The 27,594-nt window shown below is 40.3% G+C and overlaps 2 protein-coding genes across 5 annotated transcripts in view; one reads left to right on the top strand and one right to left on the bottom strand.

Moving 5' to 3' along the window:
- The window catches only part of FGGY (FGGY carbohydrate kinase domain containing), a 469,171-nt gene that overhangs the window by 100,344 nt on the left and 341,233 nt on the right, over window positions 1-27,594 (bottom strand). For 3 of the 4 annotated variants that reach the window (XM_011973864.1, XM_011973865.1, XM_011973866.1), the window contains 2 exons: window positions 16,139-16,286; window positions 487-561 (listed from right to left, as the gene is read on the bottom strand). In XM_011973864.1, coding sequence (XP_011829254.1) covers window positions 487-561; window positions 16,139-16,286 — 223 coding nt within the window. Of the gene's footprint in view, window positions 1-486; window positions 562-13,158; window positions 13,246-16,138; window positions 16,287-27,594 lie in introns of all 4 variants that reach the window. The other variant, XM_011973863.1, reaches the window with a different exon arrangement.
- Window positions 21,333-21,581, top strand: LOC105534925 (DPH3 homolog). Its single transcript, XM_011973862.1, has 2 exons — window positions 21,333-21,436; window positions 21,512-21,581. The coding sequence occupies exons 1-2, from the start codon at window positions 21,333-21,335 to the stop codon at window positions 21,579-21,581; spliced, it is 174 nt and encodes a 57-aa protein (XP_011829252.1).

Raw genomic sequence — 27,594 nt, 5'->3', positions numbered from 1 at the left:
CCCCTCTTCCTCCCTAATCATCCTAACCTCACGTTAAGCAGCTACTTATCAAAAAACAAACACTTTCATGTTCTAAGGAAGCTTCCTATTTAAAGGACCCCTATCATGAATCCTTTTGCAAAGTGAACAATATAATGTATTTTATAAATCAGACATTCTTAACAACCTTTCTTAATGCAAGCAAACATAGCATCTGCTTGCTTGCTTCTATTTAATTAAATTTAGAAGACAAATTAGATAAATGACAAGTATAATCTTCACAGATTTTAACTCCTTTCAGCTTTTAGTTACATGAGGTTATTAGTTAAAGCGGGTGAGGCCTTTCATCAACATTTCCTTCCAGACATACAAGAATTTCTTTTTTGCAAACAATCTTTTAATTAAGAATCTCTGTCACAAAAGCATGTGCTGTATCTTGGGGAGCCGGTGGCCTAGGGTATACTGATGGCTCCAAGTCTCTTTAAAAATGGCATTACAGTATCTTACAGCAATGGCTTGAACTGTGGCCAGGTAGAGAATGGCAAGATCATCGAGGTCCTGAGACAGTTTCAATCCGGTGACCTATAGGGATGAAGGGAAGAAAAGAAGAAGATGGTCAAAAGAAGCTGCCGTGGATAAAGATAGTTCCCATGAAATACGTTCAGATGTGTTTTCTTGCCGAAACAAGTTCATATGCAAATCCCCTTTTTGTGAGCAGAACGTGAAAAGCCTACTAAGTTGTTTAATCTCCAGACCTGGGAAAAACTATCCCTTCCTCCCCAAAAGAAAATACTCTGACCTTAGATTAAACAAAAACAAAACAAATACCACAGGAAGATTATGTTTGATATTTCTTAGACTATAATTAAATACCTTTTATTTTAAAACATTCTCTTTTCTTATAGATACCTATTTTCTGAGGCTTACAAGAAATTAACACGTAACAGTGGCATTCTAGTACAAGATGATCTTGTTTTGTGTTCTGCTACTGTCAGAATTCAGTGTAACAGCATTCAGTGTCCAATCCAGGGTAAAATAATACATCTCCTACAAATATTATAACTACTAGGGGATAACTTAGAATCTGTGGGTTGCAAGGGAATCCCATTAAAGTCAATAAGAATCAGATGTTTATATGGAGTATGTCAATCTCTGAGAGAGTCCAGAACTTAACAGGATGCTGGATTTGTATGCCATCAGGACTTACTCACAGTCCTGCTTTCATGTCTTCTACTCATCAAGATGTTCTCTTAGGACATTTCTAGAGGCTGCTGGGTTCTTCAAGCCGAGCCCAGTGTTTGTAAGCATCAGCAGCACAGTTCACTTTAGATTATCACATTATAAAATTAATTCACCAACATTCATTTACTCGGTTCCTATGGTGTGTGTTGTCCTGAGCTCAACCAGGTATGGACACGCAGTTTGCATCAAAATAGGGGAGCTGAGTGGTCTATGTAGGTCCCTTCCTCTATCTTTTCTGGCCCCATTTAATTACTCTCTCCAGATTTCACCCTCAAGCCCACTGCAATTGGCCTATGGCAGGGCACAGGTACCATTCAGTTGCCCAAACCAGGAAACTCGGGAGCCCTCTTTTTTTGAGACAGAGTCTCACTTTGTCTCCCAGGCTGTGATCTCGGCTCACTACATCCTCCGCCTCCTGGCTTCAAGCGATTCTCCTGCCTCAACCTCCCCAGGAGCTGGAATTATAGACATGTACCACCACATCCAGCTTTTTTGTATTTTTAGTAGAGACGGGGTTTCACCATGTTGGCCAGGCTGGTCTCGAACTCCTGATGTCATATGATACACCTGCCTCAGCCTCCCAAAGTGCTGGGATTGCAGTTGTGAGCCACTGCGCCTGGCCAAAAGCCATCTTTCTTGACCTCCCCCTGTCTTCCCATATTTAAGCAGTCTCCAAGTCTTATATGTTTGATCTCCCAAATCTCTTTTGAATGCATCTCCTTTTCTTGATCCTTACTGTCATTCACTTCCTTAATTCAAGCCACCATTATGTCCTTCCTAATTGCTGACAGAGGCCCTGAGGAAATCTCACTGTTTCTAATTGTGCTCCTTTCTACACTGGAGCTAGACCCACTGTTCTTAAATGCAAATCTGATCATGTTACTCCCTGTAAAACATTCTCCCCATTGCCCTCATTTCACAGTAGAAATGCCTTCACTGTCTCGTGTGCTTCTTTCTGGGCTCGCCCTTGCTTCTTCTCCAGTGTTTACTCTTGTCCTTCCTCGCTCTGTATCCTATGCTCCAGCTATGCTGAATTATTTATCTAAGTCTGTTGATGCGGGGATTCCTACATTCAGTAGAGCTACCTGCTGACAGTTTTTCTTGGCAAATAATTGGGCAATCAGATTAGAATGATGGCTTTGATTTTTTAATACACAAGAAGATAGAAAATTAAAATGAGACACACGAGAAGAACTCTGGGGCTATGTCATCCTAAGCCATTAACTGTGAAAGAACATCCTTCACAAAGTTTCCCAGAGACCTAAGCATATGGTAAGAATTCTGGAACTCAGAGAGAACATGAACCATGCTGACATTATAGAACTTCATTTCACAGTGAGGAAATAATGTGCCTAAGGGAACACAGAGAATGGACACCAGAATGTAGGTGTCCTGATGGTCTTTGTCTTACTCACCAAAACTCTAATGCCCAGTGCTGTGCCTGGAACATAGTAAGCACTAAGTTAATATTTGCTGAGTGACAATTCACTCAGCACTGTGAACTGTGAACCAGTGACAATTCAATGCTTCTTTTCTCCTTTTAGATACCACTTTCTCTTCTTAGGTCCTATCCTTCTTTGTTACATTCTACAATTATAGGTGGACAAAGTTTACTGCCTCGGCTCCTCCCACAATCGGAGAGGAAGAGACCATGCCCCAAGAGAAAAGAATACTGGAAGAACACTTTTAGTCACTTGCTCCATGCTCCCAGCTGCCCTCCCCCATCCCTAAACTTACCCTTTCTCATCTAGAAAAGTGGCTTTTATGAGAACAGGGTAAAAGGAAAGGTTCCTGTAGCTCATATAGAGCCTTTGTGTGAACTTGAAAAAGGCACCCCATCTGGAAGAATGAATTATAAAAAGGTGCAGAGTAAGCAGGATTTCAGCCTGCTCATAGCCCCCTGAGCTGAACACTTTCTGTGAGCTGCCTGCACCATGCAGGCATGCAGTGGTCCTGGCAATGATTACTAGTCATGAACACCAGTCATGAGCTGAGCACCCCTGAGCTGAACACTTTCTGTGAGCTGCCTGCACCATGCTGGCATACGGTGGTCCAGGCAATGATCACTAGTCATGAACGCGATTCACACACGGTTTCTCTGTCTCTCCGGTACTGGCCTGGCCTCAGCAGCACCTCTGCTATTAGGTCTCCTAGAGAAGTTGCTGGGCCATGGCTTAGCGTACTGTTCTAGAGTCTGTCCAGGAGGCTGCCTCTCTTTGACTTCCTCTCTCTGGTCATCAATAGGAAGTGGATTAAGCCATGATCCTCTGTGTGGCTGACTGACTCCTAAAGACCAGATTTGGATAATTTGTGCTAGAAGTGTAGGTAAAATATGACTTTGTATATAAGATGCATTACCCAACAGTATTTATTAGGAACCCCAGTGCCTTGTGTAATAATACCGATAATGTAACGGGTTCTGATATCCTTCTCAATTAGTAAGAATCCATAAGAGAGAAGAAAGGGTGTGATATAGCTGGATTTAACTTCCTTAATCACCAACAGACATCCAGGAGAATTTCCAAAAAGCATTGGTATTCAAGCAAAAAGATATCATGGACCCTTTTCTAAATTTCCAGTGCCTCCAGAGCTCAGAAATCATAGAGGAGAAAAGGGAGGATAATTTTTTTTCCCCAGAAACTGAAAATGACATAATCAATGTAATTGAGCACTAAATTTAAATCCTGAGCTTGCTAGCAGCTATGGCAAAAAGGGACATATGAGGGTGAAACAGCTTTTTTCTGATAAATAAAACATAACTATCCTTGAAGGGAGACAAAATTATTCCTGGGAAGAAATTCTAGAAGAGATTTATTGCATGGATCGTAATATAGAAGGTATTCAGTATCAAAAGGGAAGCAGCAAACAGAGTTCTCACACAACCATTTCCAATATTCCCTCACCACTAACCCTAGAGTCATGGTATTGAAATGTGACTTAGTGAAAGATATTTATCTCTTAAGTGCAAAGACACTGCGGTCTGAGGTCCTTGCTTCCTTGACATCTCATCTGATATGCAGATGATCGTTAAGACCATTTAATTTTCTCTCAAATACCAGGGACCTCAGCCCAGTCAACTCATGACGGAACTTTGCAGGGAGTGCCACATAGACTGCCTGAGAGGCTACAAAGGACCCTTGGGGAGCTGTCTTGGAAGGGAGGTGGTGACAGTGCTCTGGGAGTGCCAAAGAAGTCCTGGGGAGGCACAGCTTTGAAACGTCTGGAAACGCTAGGATAGACCAGATGAACTGATTCCCTAGCTGGAGGCGCAACGGTTCCATTAAGAGGAAGCAGAGAGGAAGCATGAGTAGAAGGAGTGTGTTTATTGATGTCCCTGTCCCTATTTTGAATGTTTGGGCGAGACAGACAAATGTGTAGGGAAGCCCGATGGGAGAGTTGCAAGGGTAAGCACATTTTATCTATTTTGGCTACTGTGTAATGAAGAGAACTGTAAGAAAAAGCGCTTATAATTAATATTTGGGTGTATGAAAATACAATGGCCAAAACAATGCAAGTAACTGCATTGCCTAATTTTAACCTCCTAGATTATGAATATAAAGCACTTATGTAAATATTGGGAGTTGTGAGGTTAGAAGTGTATGCCAATAGAAAGAAAGAGGTTTAGAGGAAGGGACCTGGGTTTAAATATTGACATTTTCTCTAATTTAGCTGCATGACACTATATGAATTTTGTAACCTATATGAGCTCAATCTTTTCATCTGCAAAAAAAGGGATAATACCTCAAATTATTTTTGTGAGGATTACATGAGGTATCATTTGCAAAGTGAATTACTTTCTTCAGTAAGCTGTACTGAGTCTACAAGAGCTACACACTCCTGTAACTCTTATGGTGCCAACTGTGCACATAGGTGGCACTTAAATGTTCATTTTCTTAATGTGGCACATATATACCATGGAATACTACAGAGCCATAAAAAAGGATGAGTTCATGTCCTTTGCACGGACATGGATGAATCTGGAAACCATCATCCTCAGCAAACTAACATAGGAACAGAAAACCAAACACCACATGTTCTCACTCTAAGTGGGAGTTGAACAATGAGAACACATGGACACAGGGAGGGGAACATCACACACTGGGGCCTGTAGCGGGGTGGGGTGGAAGGGAGGGAGAGCATTAGGACAAATACCTAATGCATTCGGGGCTGAAAACATAGATGACAGGTTGATAAGTGCAGCAAACCACCATGGCACATGTATAACTATGTAACAAACCTGAACGTTCTTCACATATATCCCAGAATGTAAAGTAAAATAAAAAAATAAATTCATTTTCTTTCTCTTTCTCTTAAAAAGTGTTCATTCTCTTTCTCTTGAATTGCATGAAAGGCTCAATCCCATTCATTTATTGGGATATGGGAATAACGTATGCCCTTCATTATGCTATGGGTACTACTGAGGATATGAATGAGGGCCACTGGAGACTAGTGACTGTTCAGTGTAGGGAAGCCAGGGCAGAAGTTGATCATCAACACTGGGACCATAATGTTAAAGGTACAGGCATGCAGGAGTATGGAGAAGCCCCTGAGTGCCCAGGGACACAGAGTAGGGGGGACTCTTGCAAGAACTCCTTGAGGAAGCCTTAGTACTTATCAATCTACACACTTCCATTCATTGTAAAAAGAAGAGACAGATGGTCACTGTCCACCATGGACTTCGGCTTAAATCTGGCAACTTAGTAGCTGTCTAAACTACTGCATCTCCCCTCAACTCTTTCCTGGGATCCTACTCCAGTGTAGGTTTCCAGGGATCCTACTCTAGATTTACTGAACCTCTTTCCTGGGATCCTAGTCCAGTGTAGGTTTCCTGGGATCCTACTCTAGATTTACTCTACCAGCAATTTGCATTTTACCACGGTCCTAATGCACAATAAATTGCGGAAATGACTGCTCTAAACCTTGGTATTATAAATTATAGGTTCATAGGTTCTAAAATAGTTGAGATTATCAATAAACATATTAGCAATTAAATTTTTTCCTACCTAGTTGTTAAAGGAATTGATTATATATACAAACAAGAAAAAAAAAAAAGGCTTAAAAATAGTTTCCCAAGGGATCTCTAAAGATTACAAAAGACAAGAAAATGGGATTCACAAGTCCTGAGATTTTTCTATGGTGATCAGAGCTTGATGGGGGTATCCAAGGCTCGGGGGAATTCACTGAAAGCTTTCCAGAACACAATGGAGAGGGAGAAATGCTCTGTTTGCTCAGTCAATAATGAAGGTGGAGCTGATGGAAAAGGCAATGAGGAGGATCACAGAAAGATTTATAGGAAGCCTCTGGAGGGAGGAGGACATTAGAGGACAGGTCTGAGATAATCACCGGCTTGGAAGAGAAAGGGGGACAAATCTTCCCAAAAATATTTAGAGGTTTCAGTAAGTGTCCGGAATCTAGGCTAACACTTGGCATTGCCTACATCCCATTCACATTTGAGAAATGCAGATGACTGTGCTACCACAATGCTGTAAGCAGAATCTTAAACATGTCCCCTCAATATTCTGTACCCTGGTTATTCAATCAAACACTAACTGAGGCCCTGTTGTAAAGGAACTGGGCAGATAAAATTATTTAATAGCCAGATGACCTTAAAATAGGGAGATTATCCTGGATTATCTGGTTGGGTCCAGGGTAATTACATGAGCTCTTAAAAGCAGAAGAGAGGCCAGGTGCGGTGGCTCACGCCTGTAATCCCAGCACTTTAGGAAGCAGAGGTGGGCGGATCACGAGGTCAGGCGATCGAGACTATCCTGGCTAACATGGTTAAACCCTGTCTCTACTAAAAATACAAAAAATTAGCCGGGTATGGCGGGCGCCTGTAGTCCCAGCTACTTGGGAGGCTGAGGCAGGAGAATGGCGTGAACCCAGGAGTCGGGGCTTGCAGTGAGCCGAGATTGCGCCACCGCACTCCAGCCTGGGCGACAGAGTGAGACTCAGTCTTAAAAAAAAAAAGCAAAAAAAAAAAAAGCAGAAGAGAAAGGCAGAGGAGTCAGTTAAGAGACACAGTATGAGAGGAGGACAGGAGAGATGAAGCAGAAATAGAAATCAGAGTGGTTCAAAGCATGGGAGAGATTTGACCCATCATTGCGGGCTTTAAAGATGGCAACAGGGGTGACAGGCCCAGAAATGCAGGAGGCCTCTGAAAGCTGAGAAGGCCCACTGGCTGACCTTTAGCATGGACACAGGGACCTCAGTCCTACAACTGCATGGGACTAAATTAGGTCAACCACTTGAATGAGTGTGGAAGCAGATTTTCCCCAGAACCTTCCAATAAAAACCTTTGATTTTGGCCTTGTGAACACTTTCTTTGGTTACAGAGGAACCAGCAGAATCAACCTAGATATCTGACCTGCAGAATTGTGGAAGAATAAATTTAAGCCACCAGATTTGTGTAATTTATTATAGCAAGCAAAAATGATGGATGGACACTGCCCCTCATGACCTTACTCTATTGGTGAATTCTACACCACACAAGACTACTTTGTTTGCTGTTTACCCAAAGCACGAGGCCCTTCACACTTTGCCTTGCTTCTGAGGTGTTTAAGTCTAAGCCATTTTGATACGCTCATACACTGTTTCTCAAAGCTGCTCTGTACAACTCTTCTGGCCTGTACTTGCTGTTGTCTAACCCTGTCTTGGATCTGCACACCAAGATTATACATCATGGACTCTATCCTTGGTCCTCTGGCCTTAGTTCCTTTGTGTTGTTTTGTCTTGGACCTTCCCAGTAGATTCCACCTGATTCGCCCCTCAATCTTTTATCATGCCACATGACCTTGGGAAACACTCCTGCGCGTAGTCCATTCCGTGGTTTTACCTGTTGTTTAGTGTACATAGGAAAGATAAAGGAGCAGTAAGAAAGGAAAGTCTGATTCTGTGATAGAATTTAAAAAGTCATTAAAATGAAAAAGGAAGATGCCAGGCACATTAAAAACAAAGCAGAAGCAATGAAAACAACAACAATGACAAAGATCTAGTTTTTTTATTTTTCTTTTTCCCCAAAGAATGTCATTGACCCAGGTTTGAATTGACTGGTTCCAGTTCCACTTATACTGTTTTCTCCTGTGGGTAAGCTACTTAAACTCCCTGAGCCTCGGTTTCTCTCTTCTTTTAAATGGGATGACAACATTGTCTTGCAGGGTTGTTGTGAAGGTTGTTGATGATACATGTAAAGCATCTACCATGATGTCTGGTGCATCAGGTGCCTGAAAAATGGTATCTATGAAAAATCACAACACCAGCTGGCAAATTAGTCACTTCAGTAAAATATATATATTTTTTCAGTAAAGTATATATTTTAAATAAAATATAAATATGTAAATTTTATATAAATACACAAATAAAAATATATTTGTTCAGTAAAACATATATATATATATATATATATATATTTTCAGTAAAATTTGTGACCAATTTGTACACCAGTTTGGTCTTGTGATTATATATATGTAATCAGAAAACCAGTTAAAGACACTGAGAATATTAAGCTTTGTTACAGGATTTGGTTTTTCATAAGCAAAAATATGTTTAAAAAAAAAAAAAAAGGCTGAATAAATCAGCGTTAAATAACAGCGAAAACATCCACAAACTCATATCAGAGTCCATGTGTTTCCAAAGCTTATAAATGAAAGCTTATAAATGAAAGCTTATAACTTGAAAGCTACTTCAGTTAGCTCATGAGCTTCCAGCTCTATCATCCATCTCCCTATCAGAAAAGTCACAGGGGTGCAACCTCTGCTTTCTCTTGACTCTTGCAGATACCCTGAGTTGGTGACTCCTTCCACATCTGGATCTGTTTAGCGATGCCTACAGCTAGCTGGGATTCATTCCCTTGGGAACTGGCTAAGATCTCCCAGTGCTTCCTCCCTGACTCTCCTGGTTTTCCACATACACACTATCTCTGTGCTTGCTTTGAAGAGTTGTTGGAGCAGCACTCAACCTCTCCAGCAGTTTGAGTAGCACACGCTCTGATGTTAGAAGTCACAGCTCTTCAAAGAAGCAGAAAATCAATTTTTGTTCTGGGTAGTTAGTTACTTTTAACATGAAGCGAGAAAATACGTTTCAACCAATGGTGAATAGGGTGCATTTGGTGTGTTTTCGGGGCCTGATATATCTCCAAGGTCATTTGCTTTGTTGAGTGGTTATTTCAGGAAAATAATTTTTCAAAATTCCAAACACCACAAAACAAAGGCCATGCCAATTTTTTGTGAATAGAAACTGCTCATATATATGAGAAGGCAAGGACTCTTCCAGAATTCCTATAACACTAGCTATTCCATAAGGTGCACCAAATTTGAGTTTCCTATTGTACTGATGAGGAAACTGAGGGCCAAGGACTTGAACAAAGAAGATCAATCTCAAGACCTGTATGAAACTTGCTTTCTGCAAGGACCAAGGGACTAGTGGGCTTCTTTGGCTGGCTGTTTGGGCTGGTGAGTCCAGTCAGTTCTGGGGCCAAAGTGGGAGGCCCATGGCTGGCTGCTCAGGGTTCAAAAGCCACACAGGATTCCTGTTGGCCATCTCTTAATGTGCAAGTAAAGGCCACCAAGCAGGAGCTGCCAATTCAAGGGCATTACTGTGCTGTCTGTCCATTGTGCCAACACCTGCCGTCTGGCGCTGACAGCGACCCTGCAAAGAAGCCTGGGTCACTCTTGCTTCCTTGTGGGCAGATCAGCTGCACAGAGTTAACCCGCCAAAGGTCATACACTGGTATATCTTCAAGACAAGTTCAAACATAAGTCCGACTTCAAAACCTGAGTCCTCCTTACTGCTTTGCAGTGGTAAAAACCATCCAACAAAACATTTAAAATAAAAACAACCACCAAGAAAAAAAAAAATCCCTAAAACATGCAACTATTCCTGATGGTGAGTATTTATCTTCAACTTTTTTTTTTTTTTTGAGATGAAGTCTCATTCTCTCGCCAGACTGGAGTGCAGTGGCGTGATCTCAGCCCACTGCAACCTCTGCCTCCCGGGTTCAAGGGACTCTCCTGCCTCAGCCTCCTGAGTAGCTGGGACCACAGGCGTGTGCCACCACGCCCAGCCAATTTTTTGAATTTTTCGTAGAGATGGGGTTTCGCCATGTTGGCCAGGATGGTCCCGATCTCTTGACCTCGTGATCCACCCGCCTTGGCCTCCCAAAGTGCTGGGATTACAGGTGTGAGCCACCAAGCCCAGCCTATATTCATCTACCTTTATGTGTGACCATGTCCTTTTCTTACTTTAAAAGTAAGCAATTTTTTTTTGGGGGGGGGGTCTGTCTTGTTTTTAATGAACCTAAAATCATCAGCACTTACTGTTTTGAGACTGACTGTTATTACCTAAGCTTCTGCTTCTTTTAAATAATCATATTGCAGCCCTCACCTTTCTGTGCTTTATCAACTGGAAAAGAGAAATGTTTACATAGTGGGGTACTTAGTCCAACCATGCTGTTAGGCTGCTCATCCCCCACCTCCTCCACCTCTCTTTAGTCCAGTGCTTCAGGCTGATATTGTATCATCAAAAGAAAAATGAGACAGCTAGTCACATGATAGGAGTCAATTGTTACCAGAACAAAAAGGAAATGATACTATGAAGCGTAAGGAAGAGATTCCTGGGTTATGTCCTGTTCCTACTTATGAAGGTAGGCACCTAGTGTGGAAGGCATTAGGACCAGGTCAAACTGCAAGTGGCTATTTGTTTTGAAATCTGAGTCAGTGAGGGTGGGAAGGAAACTAGTACCTTACTGAGAAGAGACAGGGTCAGAGTTTAAATCCAAAGACCATGGTTAGGGTAAAAGTGGGAGGATAAGCCACAAGGTTGGTGGTCAGAAGAACAGAGGAGCAAGGACTAGCTTAAGGAACGTAGTTCACTATGAAACCATGTATAATGCATGTTGAAACTCCCTTTCTTAATAGTCCTCCACGCGTTTTGCAAAGTCCAGGGTTTGTATCCTAAAAGGATGGGGTGCATATCCTAAAAGGCAAGCTCTGCCACTTCTTGGCTTTGCAACCTTGAGCAGGTCATTGTTCATTCCTCATTTGGCGAACAGTGATTAAAAGAACTGTTTGACCATAAGGCAATTATTTGGTGCCAGCTTCTGACCTAAGAACTGTTGAGATTTTAAAAAGCAAATAAGCTGTCGCTCCTATCCTCAAAATGTTTTTCCTATAGAGTAAATTGAAAACACATGCTATGTCTTATGACAGCCTTGATCTTATTTTCTTCAGTGAAAATTATACTCCCTATTGCTTTCAATGTAGGTTTTAATTCTTTGATTGCATTTTTAGTTGTCTTGTGGTCTTTGCCATTTCCCCTTTCTTCTCATTCCATTGTCCTTTCATCTTAACTCATTCTTTCCTAATAAGTTTCTGGCCTATTTCATAGAGATATGCCTTGAAACAAAAATTCTGGCTGGGAACAGTGGTTCATGCCTATAATCTCAACACTTTGGGAGACTGAAGTGGGAAGACGGCTTGAGCCCAGGAGTTTGAGACCAGCGTTGGCAACACAGTGAGACCCCATCTCTACAAAAAATTTTTTAAAAATTAGCTGGGCATGCTGACATGTGTCTGTGTAGTCTTAGCTACTTGGGAGGCTGAGATGGGAGGATTGCTTGAGTTCAGAAGTCCAAGGTTACAGTGGGCTCTGATTAGGCCACTGCACCACTGCATTCCAGTCTGAGTGACAGAGAGCAAGATCCTGTCTCTTAAAAAAAAAATTAAAAATATTGTATTGAATATATCACAAAGTTCTCTAACATTTTCATTTGGTTTCAGTAGTAAATAATTTTCAAGAGGGCTTTCCTTTAAGTGTTCACAATGGTATTTCTTTTTCTTTGTATGTAATGGTTTTTCTATGGGGTTATTATTTTTCAACATTAACTAGACAGGTACACACGTTCAGTATTTCCCAGCACACAGCACATGTGATTTGCTCTTATCCCCACTCACCGTATACTTGAATTTGTCTCTTCAGATCTACAGCTAAATGCCAGTAGACAGAGTACAGCAGTTTTTATTTTCTGTAGCTTTGCTGGACTGAGGTAGATCAGCACTTCCTGGCTTTCCAAGCCTAGAACTAGTAGTGCAAACTACACCCTTCCTCCCAAGTTTACAGAACTACCAAGGCTTTTCCTACATCTGCCCCATTAACAGATGCTTAGAATGCAAGCCATCACCATTCCTCCTAATTCACACTTCCTGCTTGGGTGGATTCTTGGGCTGGCAGTTTTCAAATGGAATGAACTGAAAGGGCGGCTGGGAACAGGGTCGTGGGGGGATCTAGGAATTTAAACTCACTGGCTGCTTTCCAAAAACAGAACAAAAAACCCAACCATCAGCAGTAAAGTCGAGGGATAGCTGTGCTGTTTTTAGGTTTAAAAGAACCTTGTGCTTTTATGCTAGGGAGCAGAAGGTGGCAAGGTCCAAATTCTTTCCATGGTGGGTCACGCATGACTTTGTTCTTATGTCATATATGATGTTATCAAACAAGTTGCATTCATCATTTAAATTCTAGAAAATCCTCCCAGATTTTCTTTGGGAATATCAATTCTAGTTTTCCTAGTTGAACACCATCCTAATTCCTAAGGCCTGCATGAGTTCATGACTTTTTTGCATTTTTACAAATATTTTCAAGAGAAGTAGAAAAAGGCTGCATCAGGGTTTGCCAGCCCAATGTCACATGAAAACAATTCCAAAGTCAGACATGTACTGAGCTCCTTCAGCTTGCACTGATTATTAGAGATCACACTGTAAAATAATTGTATACACACATACACATATGTACAATAATTACCTCCCCTACTTTTACGTGAACTTAGGACAGGTACTTTTCTTTTTTTTCTGTCTCACCTGGGTTTAGCATAGGCCTGCACACAGCAGGTATTCAATAAAAACACAGTGAATGGGTAAATGTTTTACAATGCAAGTAAAGAGTCACCTGAGGGGAGAGTAGAGAACTGGAAGAGTGCAACGCTGCCGAAGCAGGAATATACAGATATCCAGTGGTTTTTCGAGACAACATTTTCTTTTTATATTATTAAGATAAAATGCTAAAGGGAATCTATCATTGGTTAGACAATGATACAAGGAGCCAAAATTGTAGACATTCATGCCATGCTCTGTTCCCGCTAGAATACTGCACATACTATGATTCCCTTGGCCTCAAACCCCCTTCCCAGCTTCACTCAGTGTCAATGTTACTTCCCATCTGTAGCTTTCCTGACTGCTGGGACCAGGTTGAGCAATCGTCTTCCATGCATCTGGAGAGCTCTGGACAGTGAAGGACAACTGGAGCTTAATACCACCTTTCCATTCCCTGTTTATATATTCTGTCTGCCTCCCAAAGTTCGTGATATTCCTGAGGGCTGGCATTGTGTCTAGTTACTCATATCCCCCACCAACTGTAATAGGGCCTGTATTTGTTTGATGAACAAACATTCTCATAATTATGATACAATGGGAGCTTATCTTTATTTACTTGGATATTAATATTGGTATTAAATACTTACCATATGGATAGTCAGTGTCAGTAGCCATTTAATTCATTTGGTATTAGTAAATTCTTCATATGTTTGTTTTATCTAAAGCAACAAATCACCTCTTTATTATCTCCATATTGCCTATAAATTATAAATAAGTATATACTGAGCGCTTACTATGTGTCCAGGGAAACGTTTTAGGGGTCAAAAGAAGAAACTGTACATGGATCTTGCTTTATTGGAATTATCCTGCAATTCTAGATCCTATTAACATTTTCTCAAGCACTGCCCCACCCCCAACCTTAAACATGCTCCATGAAGGTAGGTATTGTTGCACCTTACTCATATCTACAGCAGTGCCTGGCACACACTAGGGACCCAATTAATATTTGCTGAATGAGTGCTGGAGATAGGCATCATTATAGTTTCCAGCAAAAGGATATAACATGATAACAGAAGAATTTCAGGGTCACTATTTTGATGTTTTCCAAAACTAGACTGAAGGAAGGAGATTTGGGGTGAAGTATTTAGCTCAGAATTGCCTTCCTTCTATCTTATTTAGGTCATCTTCTCCTTCCAGTGTTGTGATGCAAATTCATGGAGTGATAGCTATTCCATTGTAGCCTAACCCAAGGACAGTTATAAAGGGAAATCATTGCCAAGAACTATCAAGTGATATATGAGGTATGTGAACAAACGTACAACTTTTTAAAAAAGTAAACGTACCCAGGATTTTTAGATACAACTGGGCATATGTCCCCATATAAGAAGTTACTTTTGGTGCATACACACTTATTCTCATGTTATGAGAATTCTTCAGAACATTCCATTGATTTCTTTGGAATTTCATTCTGCATCTGGGTCAACTTTATTAGAATATCCTTCTGATGATAATTCTTAGGTCTTGGATGTCAGGATTGGTTTTAAGAAATGGATAAAAGCTACTGGGAGACATGAAGCCTGACATGCTGGGTACTGAATTTGGGTATGACAGACATTGGCGAGGGAAGGCCCCCTCAGGTCAGTTTTATCTAAAGCAACAAATGACCTCCAGAGCAATGACCATTTTATATGCAACACTGCTTTATTTTGGGGTCATTTAAAACCCTGGTCAAGCTTCTTAACTGCTTCAACATTTTAAGTATCTAACTCTGTTTAGCTTGGCTTCAGATATTTGTCTCTAATTAAGACACTTATTTCTGTACCCATATGAAATGTGTTCTTCCCCTGCCCCCTGTTTACAGACAGAGTTGGTTATCTGAAAGTGTGGCTTTCTAGTTGCGGCCTGTTGCCACATGGCCCTCTCTGGACATTCTTCTCCTGCCTCTATAAATAAGGACACCAAGCTCATGATTTGTTGTGTAGGCATGCTTCATGGACTCGAGATCAACATAACCTTTGCCATATCTAATTTTCTTTTCTTTTCACCATGCCTCCCTTTTAGTAATAGAAGTTGATCATGTCAGCTAGGTAATGAAAATAAAGTTCAGGTCTTCCTGCTGGCATCATAAAACTATTTAAAACAATCTCAATAAAACTAACCATAAAACTGTAGTAGTTTGCGTCTTGAATTCTTGATTCCATCAGGCCTGCTCCACTATTACGCAGCTTCCTTTGCATAAGCCTTGCCTTGTTTACAGCCTCCATTCTGAACTCTGCCTTAACGTACCTCACACTCACCTTCTCAGCTTTACGACATTTTCCTAGTTCCTGTATTCATGGCTTATTTTCTTATTTGTGGCCTCACCTGGCCCCTCCTCTAGCTTTAACCTGTTTCATCACACCTCAAACATGATTCTCCTGGTGTCTAAGATGTTGTTACTTTTACATCTCAACTGGGGTGGTTGAGAGCTCTCCCACCAAGTTCATCTGGCCCCTCTAGGAGGGCCTAGAATATCCACAGAGGAAGTGACCCTAAAGGGCACTAACAGCAGGATTTATTCTCCAACATAAGTTATAAATTGTATTCACTTATACCAAAGTTTAATCTGAAATCCTAACTATATTAGTGTAGACTCTGAATAGCCCTGACTCAGAGCCTAGGCAGATGTGTGGCTGCGGCCAGCAAGACCATGGGTGGTAATATTTACTACTGATTTACTGGGCAACCTAAAGATGCAGTTGGAAAATATGACTTTACAGACTGATGTAAATGCCAAAATTACATAGGCATGACTTTTAGCCACTCCACAGGACAAAGAGGCAGCAGTAGCTGAACTAGGAAATGCTGCTTTTAACGCTTTCAAGGTTGGCTCAGAAACAATGAAAACTTTCAGCAGCTCATCCCAGGGAGCAGCAACAGTAATGCATCTGCACAAAGCTAGTGGGCTGTTGGCCTGTTTTATTTTTTTCTTTTCCTTTTTCCTCACTTTGCTTCTTCCAAACTTTGTAGCCCTTTGGCCTGCCTTCACCCACGTGCAAGGACTAGCTGTTACTTACCATACCCTTTAGTGTCAGATCTGCTAAGGGAGACCGGTTGCCATGGAAATCTGGCCAAACATGTAAATCAACAGTAAGGAAACCCACAGGCTGAGCCTTCTTAATCAGATCCAGGTGACTGTTCAGATATGCATATACACTCTGGCATCTGGAAGAGAAGTGAATTTTATTTTTAAAAGGGGGATAGGGTCAGGGAGCAAATCATTCGATAGAAAGAAACCATTTGTACTTCCATATCAGTTTCAGGAAGGTAAGCAGGCTTCTAAAAGCTTCAGAGAAGCCAGCCCACTGTACTCTCAAATCACACTGTAGTATCACCAAGAAAGGTGCCCATCCTAGTAGAAAGGTTTGGAGTCAGAAGACTGGATTCAGGAATGGCTTTACTCTTAGTAGGTGCATGGCCATGAGAAAGTTATTCAAACTTTCTGAACCACCCTCTTCTCATCTGTAAAAACAGATATCATAATCCCTGTCCAACTTACCTCATAGGGTTATTGTGAAGATCAAAGAAGATTATGTATGTGAAGGCATGGTATTTTGTAAACTGTACAGTACTGTACATATGTCAATAATTTATTAAAATCAGTATTCCTAATTGTAATAATGACGATGAGTTGATAAATGGAGAGAAATATAAGTTCCCAGACTCAGGATAGGATCTTGCTAAGGAAAGTGACTGAATGTTTTAAATGCAGTTAGGATCAGGAGTTAGAGACCTGATTTTCAACCTAAACCCACCAGATGACATTGTGTACGTTTTTTCTTTTCTTTTTTTTTTTTCTTTTTGAGACAGAGTTTCACTCTTGTTGCCCAGGTGGAAGTGCAATGGCGTGATCTCGGCTCACTGCAATCTCCGCCTCCCAGATTCAAGCGATTCTCCTGCCTCAGCCTCCCTGCCCAGCTAATTTTTGTACTTTTAGTAGGGGTTTCACCATGTTGGCCAGGCTAGTGTCAAACTCCTGACCTCAGGTGATCCACACGCCTTGGCCTCCCAAAGTGCTGGGATTATAGGTGTGAGCCACCGTGCCTGGCTTTTTTCTTCTTTTTAAGTCTCCATTTCTTCATGTGTAGAATGAGGGAGTCAGACCAACTCCTTCATTCTCTACATGTTCAGGTGAGGAGGAAGTGGAGAGAAGATGATGGGTGTGAGAGCACTATTCGGTTCAGATCTTGGCACTACCTCTCCTCGCTCGGTAAAATGGGCCAGTGACTTAACCTCTCTGACCTCCAATTTTCCCACTCATAAAATAGGTTCAATAACACCTCCCTCGCTGGGTTAAATCACACCACACGGCACAAAGATTAAAGCTGGTCAGCCTTTCCCTCTTAAAAGATGCTGCTTTCTAAAAGTTCTGAACCAATGATTTCAAAAGAAAGTGGATATTGCAGCAGTTGGCATCTGTGCTACTTCCCACTGGGGTCCTTGGCAATCTCTTTAAAGGTTAAAAACATGGCTTGTATAATGGCAGAAAAAAAAGCATAGGAAATCAATGTCCAAAGGAGGTTAATATCTAAGATACCTAAGGCATTATTTGTTTTGCATTTTAAAAGTGTTCTAGAAGGAAGGCTCAGCGATTTCTCGTTCTATTTGTGATTGCGTGAGTGTCCCCATAGATACCATGAAGTTGCCAAAAGTTTCCTGTACTTGGTGTAGGGAAACAAACCAATGAGTAGAGCAGCGATTTTTAAATTTTCTTTTTACCCCTTTATCAGTAGAACTCCTTTATTAAACAAAAAGTTGATGTAAATATTCAATGTAAAAATATAGAAAAGCAAAGCTGCTCTGTGTGAGCTTGAGTGTGTCAATGTGAATGCATGTATATGTGCGTGTGTGAGTGCATGTGATGTGTGCTAGGGTGGAGGTGAGGGCAGCCCTACTGCCCTACCTACCAACAGTTTATTTGCTTCTTGCTGTAATAGCTCATTCTCATCTGCAAAAATCTTCTTTCTTAGATCATATTGGCAGGAATAAGATATTACTGGGAAAAGGCTTAACAACTACAGTTAACACCAGCTGCCATTCCCTAAGTATACACCAGACCTCCCAGCACTGCCCAGTGGGGGAGGTATCACTAACATCCCTTTACAGAGAAGATGCTTCAAGAGGTGAAGAGACAGGTCTGAGTCCAGCTTTAAACCCTTCTTCTTGTGATTCTGAAGCCATGGGCTCTCTGTATCTTAGGTCAGAAATTGTTCATCAAAGCCTGAAAAACTCAAACCCTGTTTTAGAATGATTCTATTATGGCTTCAGAGGAAAGGATCCTCTGAAGCCTCCATACAAGGTAGAGCCAGAACAACACATCAGGGAACGTGAATATGATAACCTCCTGGTTCTCCATCTCTTCGCTCTCTCTGCTCCTGGTCCAGTGGGAATCACATTCACACGACAAGCCTCGAGAACATCTTTTCTAGCCAGAAGTCAAGAGTCTGCACTAATTCTTGCGACTTTCCACTTCAGAATAGCCACTGCTCTTAAAGCCAAGGTTTTTTTTGGAAACACATGTCTATAAATCTTTTCATTCTGCCGCTCAAGGAATCTCTGAGCAGGGCATTTGGTTTCAGACATCTGGGTCAATAAGAACCTATAGGGCTAATTAGTATTGATTCGTCATTGTCTCATTTACTGCAGGTCTTTGCAAACAGTGAGATTCATTTAGCCTCTACATATATGGCCACTCATGCACTAATGAGATCCCTCGGGGATGGGGCATATGCTTACCCCTTTGACTCCTAACCTCCTTGCAGCTGTATGTTTATTCTTTGAATGCAGCCATTCCCCTACATGTTTTTTCAATTATACCTTACCATGTGTGCTATCTGAGTATATCATTCAAAATGAAATGCACTTGGAAGACATTAAACCAACTAATACACATCATTATTCACGTAATTTTAACCTTGCATGATACCTTTTTTGGTTCTGACTTTGTTTCATTTTGTATGTTTTATCAATTCTTTCTCAAATGGCAGCCTACCTTCTTCTAGCTAGGGAATCACATATTAACTGTGATCCCAAGTGGATCGCTCTCCCTCTCTCTCATGAACCCCAGGCTGATTTTTCCTGTTTCAGAGGGAGAAATTTTTGCTGTCCACATCCCTTTGGGTATCATGAAGAAAATATAGTTTCAATAATCATAAAGTGACTTCACCACGTACCAGCTGGATGATCAGGTAGGCAAACCCTCTCTGAGCCTATTTGCTTTTTTACTATTGGAGCTAATACTGTCTACTTAAAGCCTGCTATGAAGATCAAACATAGAGCCCTGAGCACTGTAAAATGACAGGTTTATCAGTAAATAGTTTCCTCTTCTTTGCCATCATAAGAAACTCATTTCTAGTTTTTTAAAAATCCAAGAATCAAGCAAGATGTTTTTTCGAACCTTATTGCTTGTAATCTTAAATGCAGACAGCATCCTGGAAACCTCTCATGTCCTCTCCCTCTCCATAAATCACCTAATTCTTTGGGTTCACAGGCTGCCCAGAGAGTATGGTGGCCATACTCTTAAACCAAAAAATCAGAATACATGGTATAACAAAATATACTTGTGCCATTTATAGCAGTAAGAGAAAGTCTTAGAAAAGAAGCTTCCATATTGTCTGTGTCTAGTTCCTTACTACTTCTTTTTTTTTTTTTTTTTTGAGATGGAGTCTCTCCCTGTTGCTAGGCTGGAGTGCAGTGGTGCGATCTCAGCTCACTGAAACCTCTGCCTCCTGGGTTCAAGTGATTCTCCTGCCTTAGACTCCCGAGTAGATAGGACTACAGGCGCATGCCACCATGTCCAACTAATTTTTTTTTGTATTTTTAGTAGAGTCGGGATTTCACCATGTTGGCCAGGATGGTCTTGATCTCCTGACCTCATGATCCGCCCGTCTCGGCCTCCCAAAGTGCTGGGATTACAGGTGTAAGCCACCGCGCCCAGCCTAGTTCCTTACTTCTTAACCCAATAAACTATGCATTCTGCCTGCTCCATTCTACTGAAACTGTTCCCACCATGAGGAACAATATGCTCTTTGTTGTTAATGTCAATAAACCATTTTGGGCATTTTACACCATTTGACCACTCCTTCCTCATTTGTTCTCTTGTTTCTGAAACACTATTCTCTCTTGATTTTCCTTCCTTCTCTTTGGCTGGTTCTCCTTCTTCACTTGTTCATTAAACATATGACATCTTCCAGAGATCTACTGTTTTTGACCATTTTCTTACTCTTTATCTCCTCTTGGCTGATCCTATCCTCTTCTCACGGCTCTAGTTACCATCTAGTACTGAGGACTTCCAATATATGACCTTAACTCCTGTCCATTTCTCTCTTATGAGTTCCAGGTCAAGTATCCGACCACTCTTTAAGTGACTCCTCTTAGATGTCCAAAGACAAGTCAACTAAGAATGTCCAATCAGGCTTTCTGTACTCTTTCCTGATTGATTCTTCTACAATGCATCTTTGATTATCACTCCCATGCCTATCTAAAACCCTTCAGATGGACATAGCCTTCCAGACATGCTGGAATATAGAGAATATGGGGACTGGGAAAAGGAATAGGCATCTTATGACCTCCCTACACATGCCCCATGCCAGGCACTGTGCTGAGCTACTGGTAACCAGTTGGGAGGTAGAAAATAAGAGGATTTACTTGGTCTTCTAAAGAAGACCCCAATGCCCCGAGCACTTTCTTTTATTTGCATGCAAAACAGAAGCCAAAGAAATGCATAACAATATCCAACTAATTTCTGTAAGAAATCTTTCTGAACTTAGAGCCATTAAGAATTTACTGATTATCTTTGCATACCACAGGGGATGAAAAGTGTTAATATTATCACACTGACTGCCCTAGCTCAGGGAAGGCTAAGTAAATATTCAGTGACAGACTCAATGCCCCAGTTGTCAGAATGAGGGTCCAAGGTTTAAAAAGCCATAAAGGCAAAAAGGGGACTCCGAATACAAAATAGCAGAATGGAAAGAGAGAAAAATTTTTAGAAGTGAAGTCTGAGAGCTCCCAATAATCCTCATTTCCTCATCTACAATTAAATGAGATAATATACGTGAAACTATTATCACTAAGCACAGTGCCAAACATATGCAAATTCTTAATAAATGTTCTTGTCGATGCTGAGCCCAGGCCAGCTCCGGTGAAGTTAGACTCTCGAGCTGGTCTCGGACTGCCAGGGCATGACCCCTTCAGTGACCCCCACTGACCATGGCAGTGTTTCATGACGAGGTGGAAATAGAGGACTTCCAACATGATGAGGACTCGGAGACATATTTCTATCCCTGCCCATGTGGAGATAACTTCTCCATCACCAAGGAAGATTTGGAGAATGGGGACGACGTGGCAATGTGTCCTAGCTGCTCTCTCATTATAAAAGGGATTTATGACAAAGATCCGTTTGTGTGTGCAGAAACAGTCCCAGCCCCTTTAGCCAACATAGAACTAGTTAAGTGCTGAAGAAGCCTTCAGGAATCCAAATCCTGAACAGTTGGAAATGAGCCCAGATAGAAATATCAAATGCAAAGCTACTGGCTTCACAGAGACAACCATTTGTGATTTGCTGCTCTGTGAGAGTGTGGATTCTTTCCATCAACTGCTGATTTCATCTTCAGGAAGCAAGTCCATAACACGACATATCTGGATTTTGTGCTTAGAACCTTAAATTGGAAGCATTCTTAATGATCCATCTAAATTTAAAAGAAGATAATTTCAAAACAGTAAAAAAAAAAAAAAAAAAAAAAAAAAATGTTCTTGTCTTCCTTTTCCCCTTTCTTTGCTTGAGGGGGATTTGCACAGCCTTTAGTGGGAAGCTTTAAATATATCTGAAATTCGCGATATAGAGGACTAGTGAATTTTAAGAAATTGGTATTTAGTGGGATTATGGGAATTACCAAAGCAAAATAAGTTTGAGGAATAAATCAGATCAAGAAAAATTAGCTGTCCTCAGAGCAATAACAGAAAAATTCAGTGAAGGTAGGAAAAAAGAAAGGTTGAGGAAAAAATGTGCACCAGCACAACAAAGACAATCTTAAGGAGTTTGAAACCAACGTTCTATATCTCCTTATTTATCTACAATTTTCCTTAGAGTATTTATCAGTGGCTGGCTATATATGTATATATGTATATGTATATAGTATGCATATTTGCATGTATGTACTGCATGTATATATGTGTATGTGTGTGTATATTTTTATGAAAGGAAAGACTTTGTTTGCTTGGTTCATTCACGTATCATAAATGCTCAAAAGATAATCAGATAGATGAACCAGAGACCCTGGATTTTAACTTTTGCTTTGCTGCCAACCTTGAATCTAGCACTTGTGGATTATGCCAAAATGTTCTCTAAACCCTGTCGTCACCAGAACCTAATTCAGAGACACTGTTAATTAAGAACTTCTAAGAGAATCAAATTTAGAGGAAAAGAGTCAAAATTTATGATCGACATAAGGTGATCTCTGCTAAAGAGTGAAATATCTGCAAATTTGGCCCCACATAAAGAGAAACTTTGGTTACCAGTTACATGTACAGGCACATCTAGTTCTTGTTTACTTAATTTATAAGCTTGCAAAACACTTCTCTTCAGAGATGGGGCCTAAGGGGATTATTGTAAATCAAGAGTATAAAATACTCAATCTGTTTATCAACACTTGTTTCCACAGTTTCAAACAGGATTTGCTGACCCTAAGCTCTGAGATAGGGGTGACCTGCATTGCTGTTTTCAGAAAGTCCCAAGTTACAGCAAAAGAGACACATCGTTCTTGATTCAGAAGGATTTGTCCTCCCTTCAAAACAGCCAACTTCATTTTAAGAACAGCTATGCCTGTTTCTAAGACTTGAAGTATAAACGGTCCCATAGTTTTAGAATATTGTACTCATAGATCTAATAAGATACAGATGCACTTTCCTTTGTAAGACAATAAAAGAAAAGTGGAAGGAAACAGAACTGACATTTACTGAATACCTACTAAGTATCTGGGCTGGTCATAAAAGAGTCATCAAAATATAGACAGAAATGAAGTCAAGAGCATAGCTGAGATCATCTTGGAAGAGATGGCAAAGAGAGAAGAGGGCCAGGAAGCTAGCTATGATAAACATTAATGTTAATGGTCAAGAAAAAAAACTCTAAACTCAAGAAAAGCAGGTTAGGAAGGAGGAATCAGAGATGTAGGAAGAAAACGGAGGGGGTGACAGAAAGTCAAGGAAAGAGAATGTTAAAAGGAGGAAAAAGTGATCAATGATGTCCCATGCTGCTGAGAACTCAAGAAAGGGGAATAAAAAAACATCCTATGGACTTAGCAAAATAGAGGTCACTGATAAGCTTAATATGAAATGTTTCTGAGGGCTGATGGTGACAGAATTCAAACTGGGGCGGGCAAGGAAGGAGTAGAAAGTGGGGAAGTAGAGACCGAGAGTATAGGCGATACTTTGGAGAAACTCCACTCTAAACAGAAGGACAAATACAGGGAAGTAGCTGGAAGTGGGTATGAAGTTATGCGAAAAGAGGTGGGATTTAAATCCAGTTCTGACTCCACCACTGAATTCTATAAGTTGCTGCTTCGGAACCACCCTATACTGTTGTTTCTCTGAGTCTGCATGCTAATCCATAAATTCTTCCTTCTTTTTATTATGATTTGCAATAGAAGCTACTCAAATGAAGTTCATCTATAGAAGAAAGTTCTGGAAGTTTTGAGTATGTCATTGCAAAACCAAATATTCACTAAGTTTGTGTTACACACTAAAATGTTCACATATAGACATTCCAGTGACCTGCTTTCATCCTATTAATGACTGTAAAATGAAGGAAGTAGGGTAGTAGAATTGTAATTTACAGATGAAGAATCTAGTAGTCATTGAGACATTCAGGGTAGAACAGGTACAAGAACCCAAGGCCTCTAATTCCCAGTCCCTGTCCTTGCTATTCCTCCATGCTTTCCATAAGAAGGCAGGCAGGGTATGAATGACTGACGTCTGCAGCTTGAACCCAGATCAGCCACCACCAAAACTTCCTCCTCTTACAATCATTAGTAGTAATAATAGTAGTTGACATGGTTTCGCTGTGTCCCCACGAAATCTCATCTTGAATTGTAGTTCCCATAATCCCCATGTGTTATGGGAGGTACCTGGTGGGAGGCAACTGAATTATGGCGGTGGTTACCCTCATGCTGTTCTTGTGATAGTGACTTCTCACGAGATCTGATGGTTTCATAAGGGGCTTTTCCTCCTTTTGCTCAGCACTTCTCTCTTTTGCTGCCATGTGAAGAAGGATGTGTTTGTTTCCCTTTCCACCATGATTGTAAGTTTCCTGATGCCTCCTCAGCCCAAAGAACTGAGTCAATTAAACCGCTTTCCTTTATAAATTACCTAGTCTAAGGTATTTCTTCACAGCAGTGCAAGAATGGACTAATAGAGTAGTAGTGGTCATCATTATTGTCATAATTCAGTTTACAAAGCCCCGTCAAATATATTACCTCTTCTAAACTCAAAATAAATCCTGAGAGGTGTCTCGGGCTGATTCTCCATTACTATCCTATGTTACAATGAGGAAAATGGGTTTCACACAATGATACACGTTGGAGCTGAGATTTGAATCCAGGTCTCCAAACTATAAATCTAGTGTTATTTTCTTTGGCTTAGTGGTTTATAAATGCTTAATCCCTTTAAGAAAATATTGACTGTTAGGGCCCCCTTCACAGAAATACACGCAGAATTATGTAATCAGCAAAACAATACATAATTTCAAGAGGTTCATTGATGATCTGAAATTAGGAATCCCTTTTCTAGGTTATATGGTCTCTATGCCAACTAATATGCTAGTTGATAGGGTTATGTGACATAATCCCTCTCAACGGTAATTGTAATTAATGACTAATTGCAAGGGCAATGTAACTAAAGACTCCTAAAAGGGAATGCCTATGAAGCTTTTCTCAAACTCCTTGTCAAGATCAGTCCTCCTTTTCTACACACCCTGATAACGCACTACTTATATTTTAGTACAGTATGCATTTATTCTGCTCTGTGTAGGTGTGCTGATCCTATCAGAATGTAAGTCACTTAGTGGAATGGAAATGTCTAATATACTAACTACAACCATCATTTATTTATTCATTTTTTATTATACTTTAAGTTCTAGGGGACATGTGCACAACGTGCAGGTTTGTTACATATGTATACATGTGCCATGTTGGTGTGCTGCACCCATTAACTCATCATTTACATTAGGTATTTCTCCTAATGCTATCCCTCTCCCATTCCCTCACCCCACGACAGGCCCCGGTGTGTGATGTTCCCCAACAATTACTTTTATCATTACCATTTTTTAGTTGAACACCTATTACAGCTTGACTCTTAATCATCACTCTGTGTCACTCACTATTCTAATTCATTTAATTTTCTCAACAACCTCATGAAATGTTTACTATTATTCCCTTTACAGTGAGGTACTAAGGCACAGAGGTTAAGTAAATAGCCCAGACACACAAAGTGAATAAGGGGCAAAGCTGAGGCAAAGGCAATTTGGCTTCAGAGTCTATTAGCGGCCACCTTAGACTATCTCTCTTTTGTCCTGTGCTAGCTACCTGGGTTTCTCTGATAATTCTATAAAAAGTATCTTACTTTACTTAAACTGCCTGACAACTAAGCATTATCAGCATGAAAGTTCATTCATTTATTATTTTTTTAAAGTTTTTATTTCAAAATAATTTTAGATTTACACAAGTTACAAAAATGGTAGACAGAGTTCGCTTTTACTCATCACCTAAGAAATTACCATAAATAACAATACTATTAATCTCTATCTGAATTTCAGCAGTTTTCCTCCACCAATGTCCTTTTTCTGGTCCAGAGTTGAATCCATGGTTATATATTGCTTATAGCTGTGGTACCTCCCTAAGTCTCCTCCAATCTAGGACAGTTCTTCAGTATTTAAGTTTCTTAATTTTCCTTTGGAGCAAACTGGCTAATAGCTTTGTGAGATGTCAATCGAGGTTTGCCTGATGCTTCCCATGTTTACACTGAGTTTAATCATTTTGGGCAAGAACATGGCAGAAATGATGTTGTATCCTTATTGGTGCATCACAAAAGGAGATATGTGACATCACAACATGTTATTGCTGGTGTTGTTAACTTTCGTCACTTGGGTAAGGTGGTGTCTGCCATACTTAGATACTACTGGAAAGTTATTATTTTCCTCTTCATCTTAATTAGTATCTTGTGCTGAAATCCTCTGGGTTTATGAAAATATCCTGCTTCCCACTTTTACTCACTAATTTTAGCATCCATTTATGATTCTTGCCTACAACATTTATCGGTGTAGTGTTTACCTAATGATGATTTTCTATTTCCATGATTTCTTCTACATTTATTAATTGGAAGGCTACTGTCCTGACAGTGAAGAGGAAGACCTGTCATTTCTTCCTCGTTTATTTCCTTCTTCAGTAATTTACTTATGGAGTTATTTACTTATGGACTTATTTTATGCTATTACTGTTTATTTTATCCTAAATAGGCCACTGAGAGATTCTTAAAGCTGGTTCCAATGTACTTTAACAATCCTTTGTTGAGTAACTTCTTTCTTTCTGGCACCATAATTTTACTGCCCCAGCACAGACTCAGCCATCTTTCTAAGAAGTCCTGATTACTTTTATTGGAGAAATGGGAGGGAGAATGGTACTTAGAATCCAGTACCTGTGAGCTAGGTACACACATTGCTACTATTGGGCCATTGCTTCCAGGCCATCTCAGCAGACAGAGCTAGGGAGTATATGCATGTATATTCACGCATGAATATACGTATCTATATTTACTTATATTTATATCCAGCTGTGTGTGTGTGTGTATATATGTGTGTGTGTGTGTGTGTGTATATATATATTTATAAAATCGTAAGTTGATACTGAAACCATAAGGTTCATTCTAACCTTTTCCTTTTCCCATTTGTGAGGAACCTGGCTCTCATTATCCACAATATATTGATTTCTTTGCTCAACTGTAGCATACACATAAAGAGTTGTCACTATAGCTAACATATATACCTATGAAAAACAAATTTACCAATTAGAATATAATATTTATGGATGGTTATTTTTTTCTTTAGCCATATGGCATATAGTTAAAATATTATTTCCCAAAGTTACTTAGGTTCTGTTCTTTTCTTTTCCCAACCCCGTTTGTAATACAGGAGTTTCAGTTTTTACTGTGTGCATTTCATTTTGCCCACACCAGCATACACACATATCCTGGCTATCTATCTATCATCTATTTATCGGGGTATCAGGGACATGAGGCATCACAATGATTCTAAGAGTTATAGTTATATGAAAAGGTATACTCAGAGAAGTGTCATTTCTTCCTACTACCATGGTCCCATTCCCACATTCTTTCTACCCTATTCCTACCTACCCCCTGTAGGTAACTAATCTTATTATTTTCTGGTTTAAACTTCCGGTTTTTTTTTTTTTTTTTTTTTTTTTTT

The sequence above is a fragment of the Mandrillus leucophaeus genome, unplaced genomic scaffold (genome assembly GCF_000951045.1).
Source record: "Mandrillus leucophaeus isolate KB7577 unplaced genomic scaffold, Mleu.le_1.0 Scaffold14, whole genome shotgun sequence".
In the NCBI taxonomy this organism is placed as follows: Eukaryota; Metazoa; Chordata; class Mammalia; order Primates; family Cercopithecidae; genus Mandrillus; species Mandrillus leucophaeus.
This window is presented reverse-complemented; position numbering and strand designations above follow the sequence as displayed.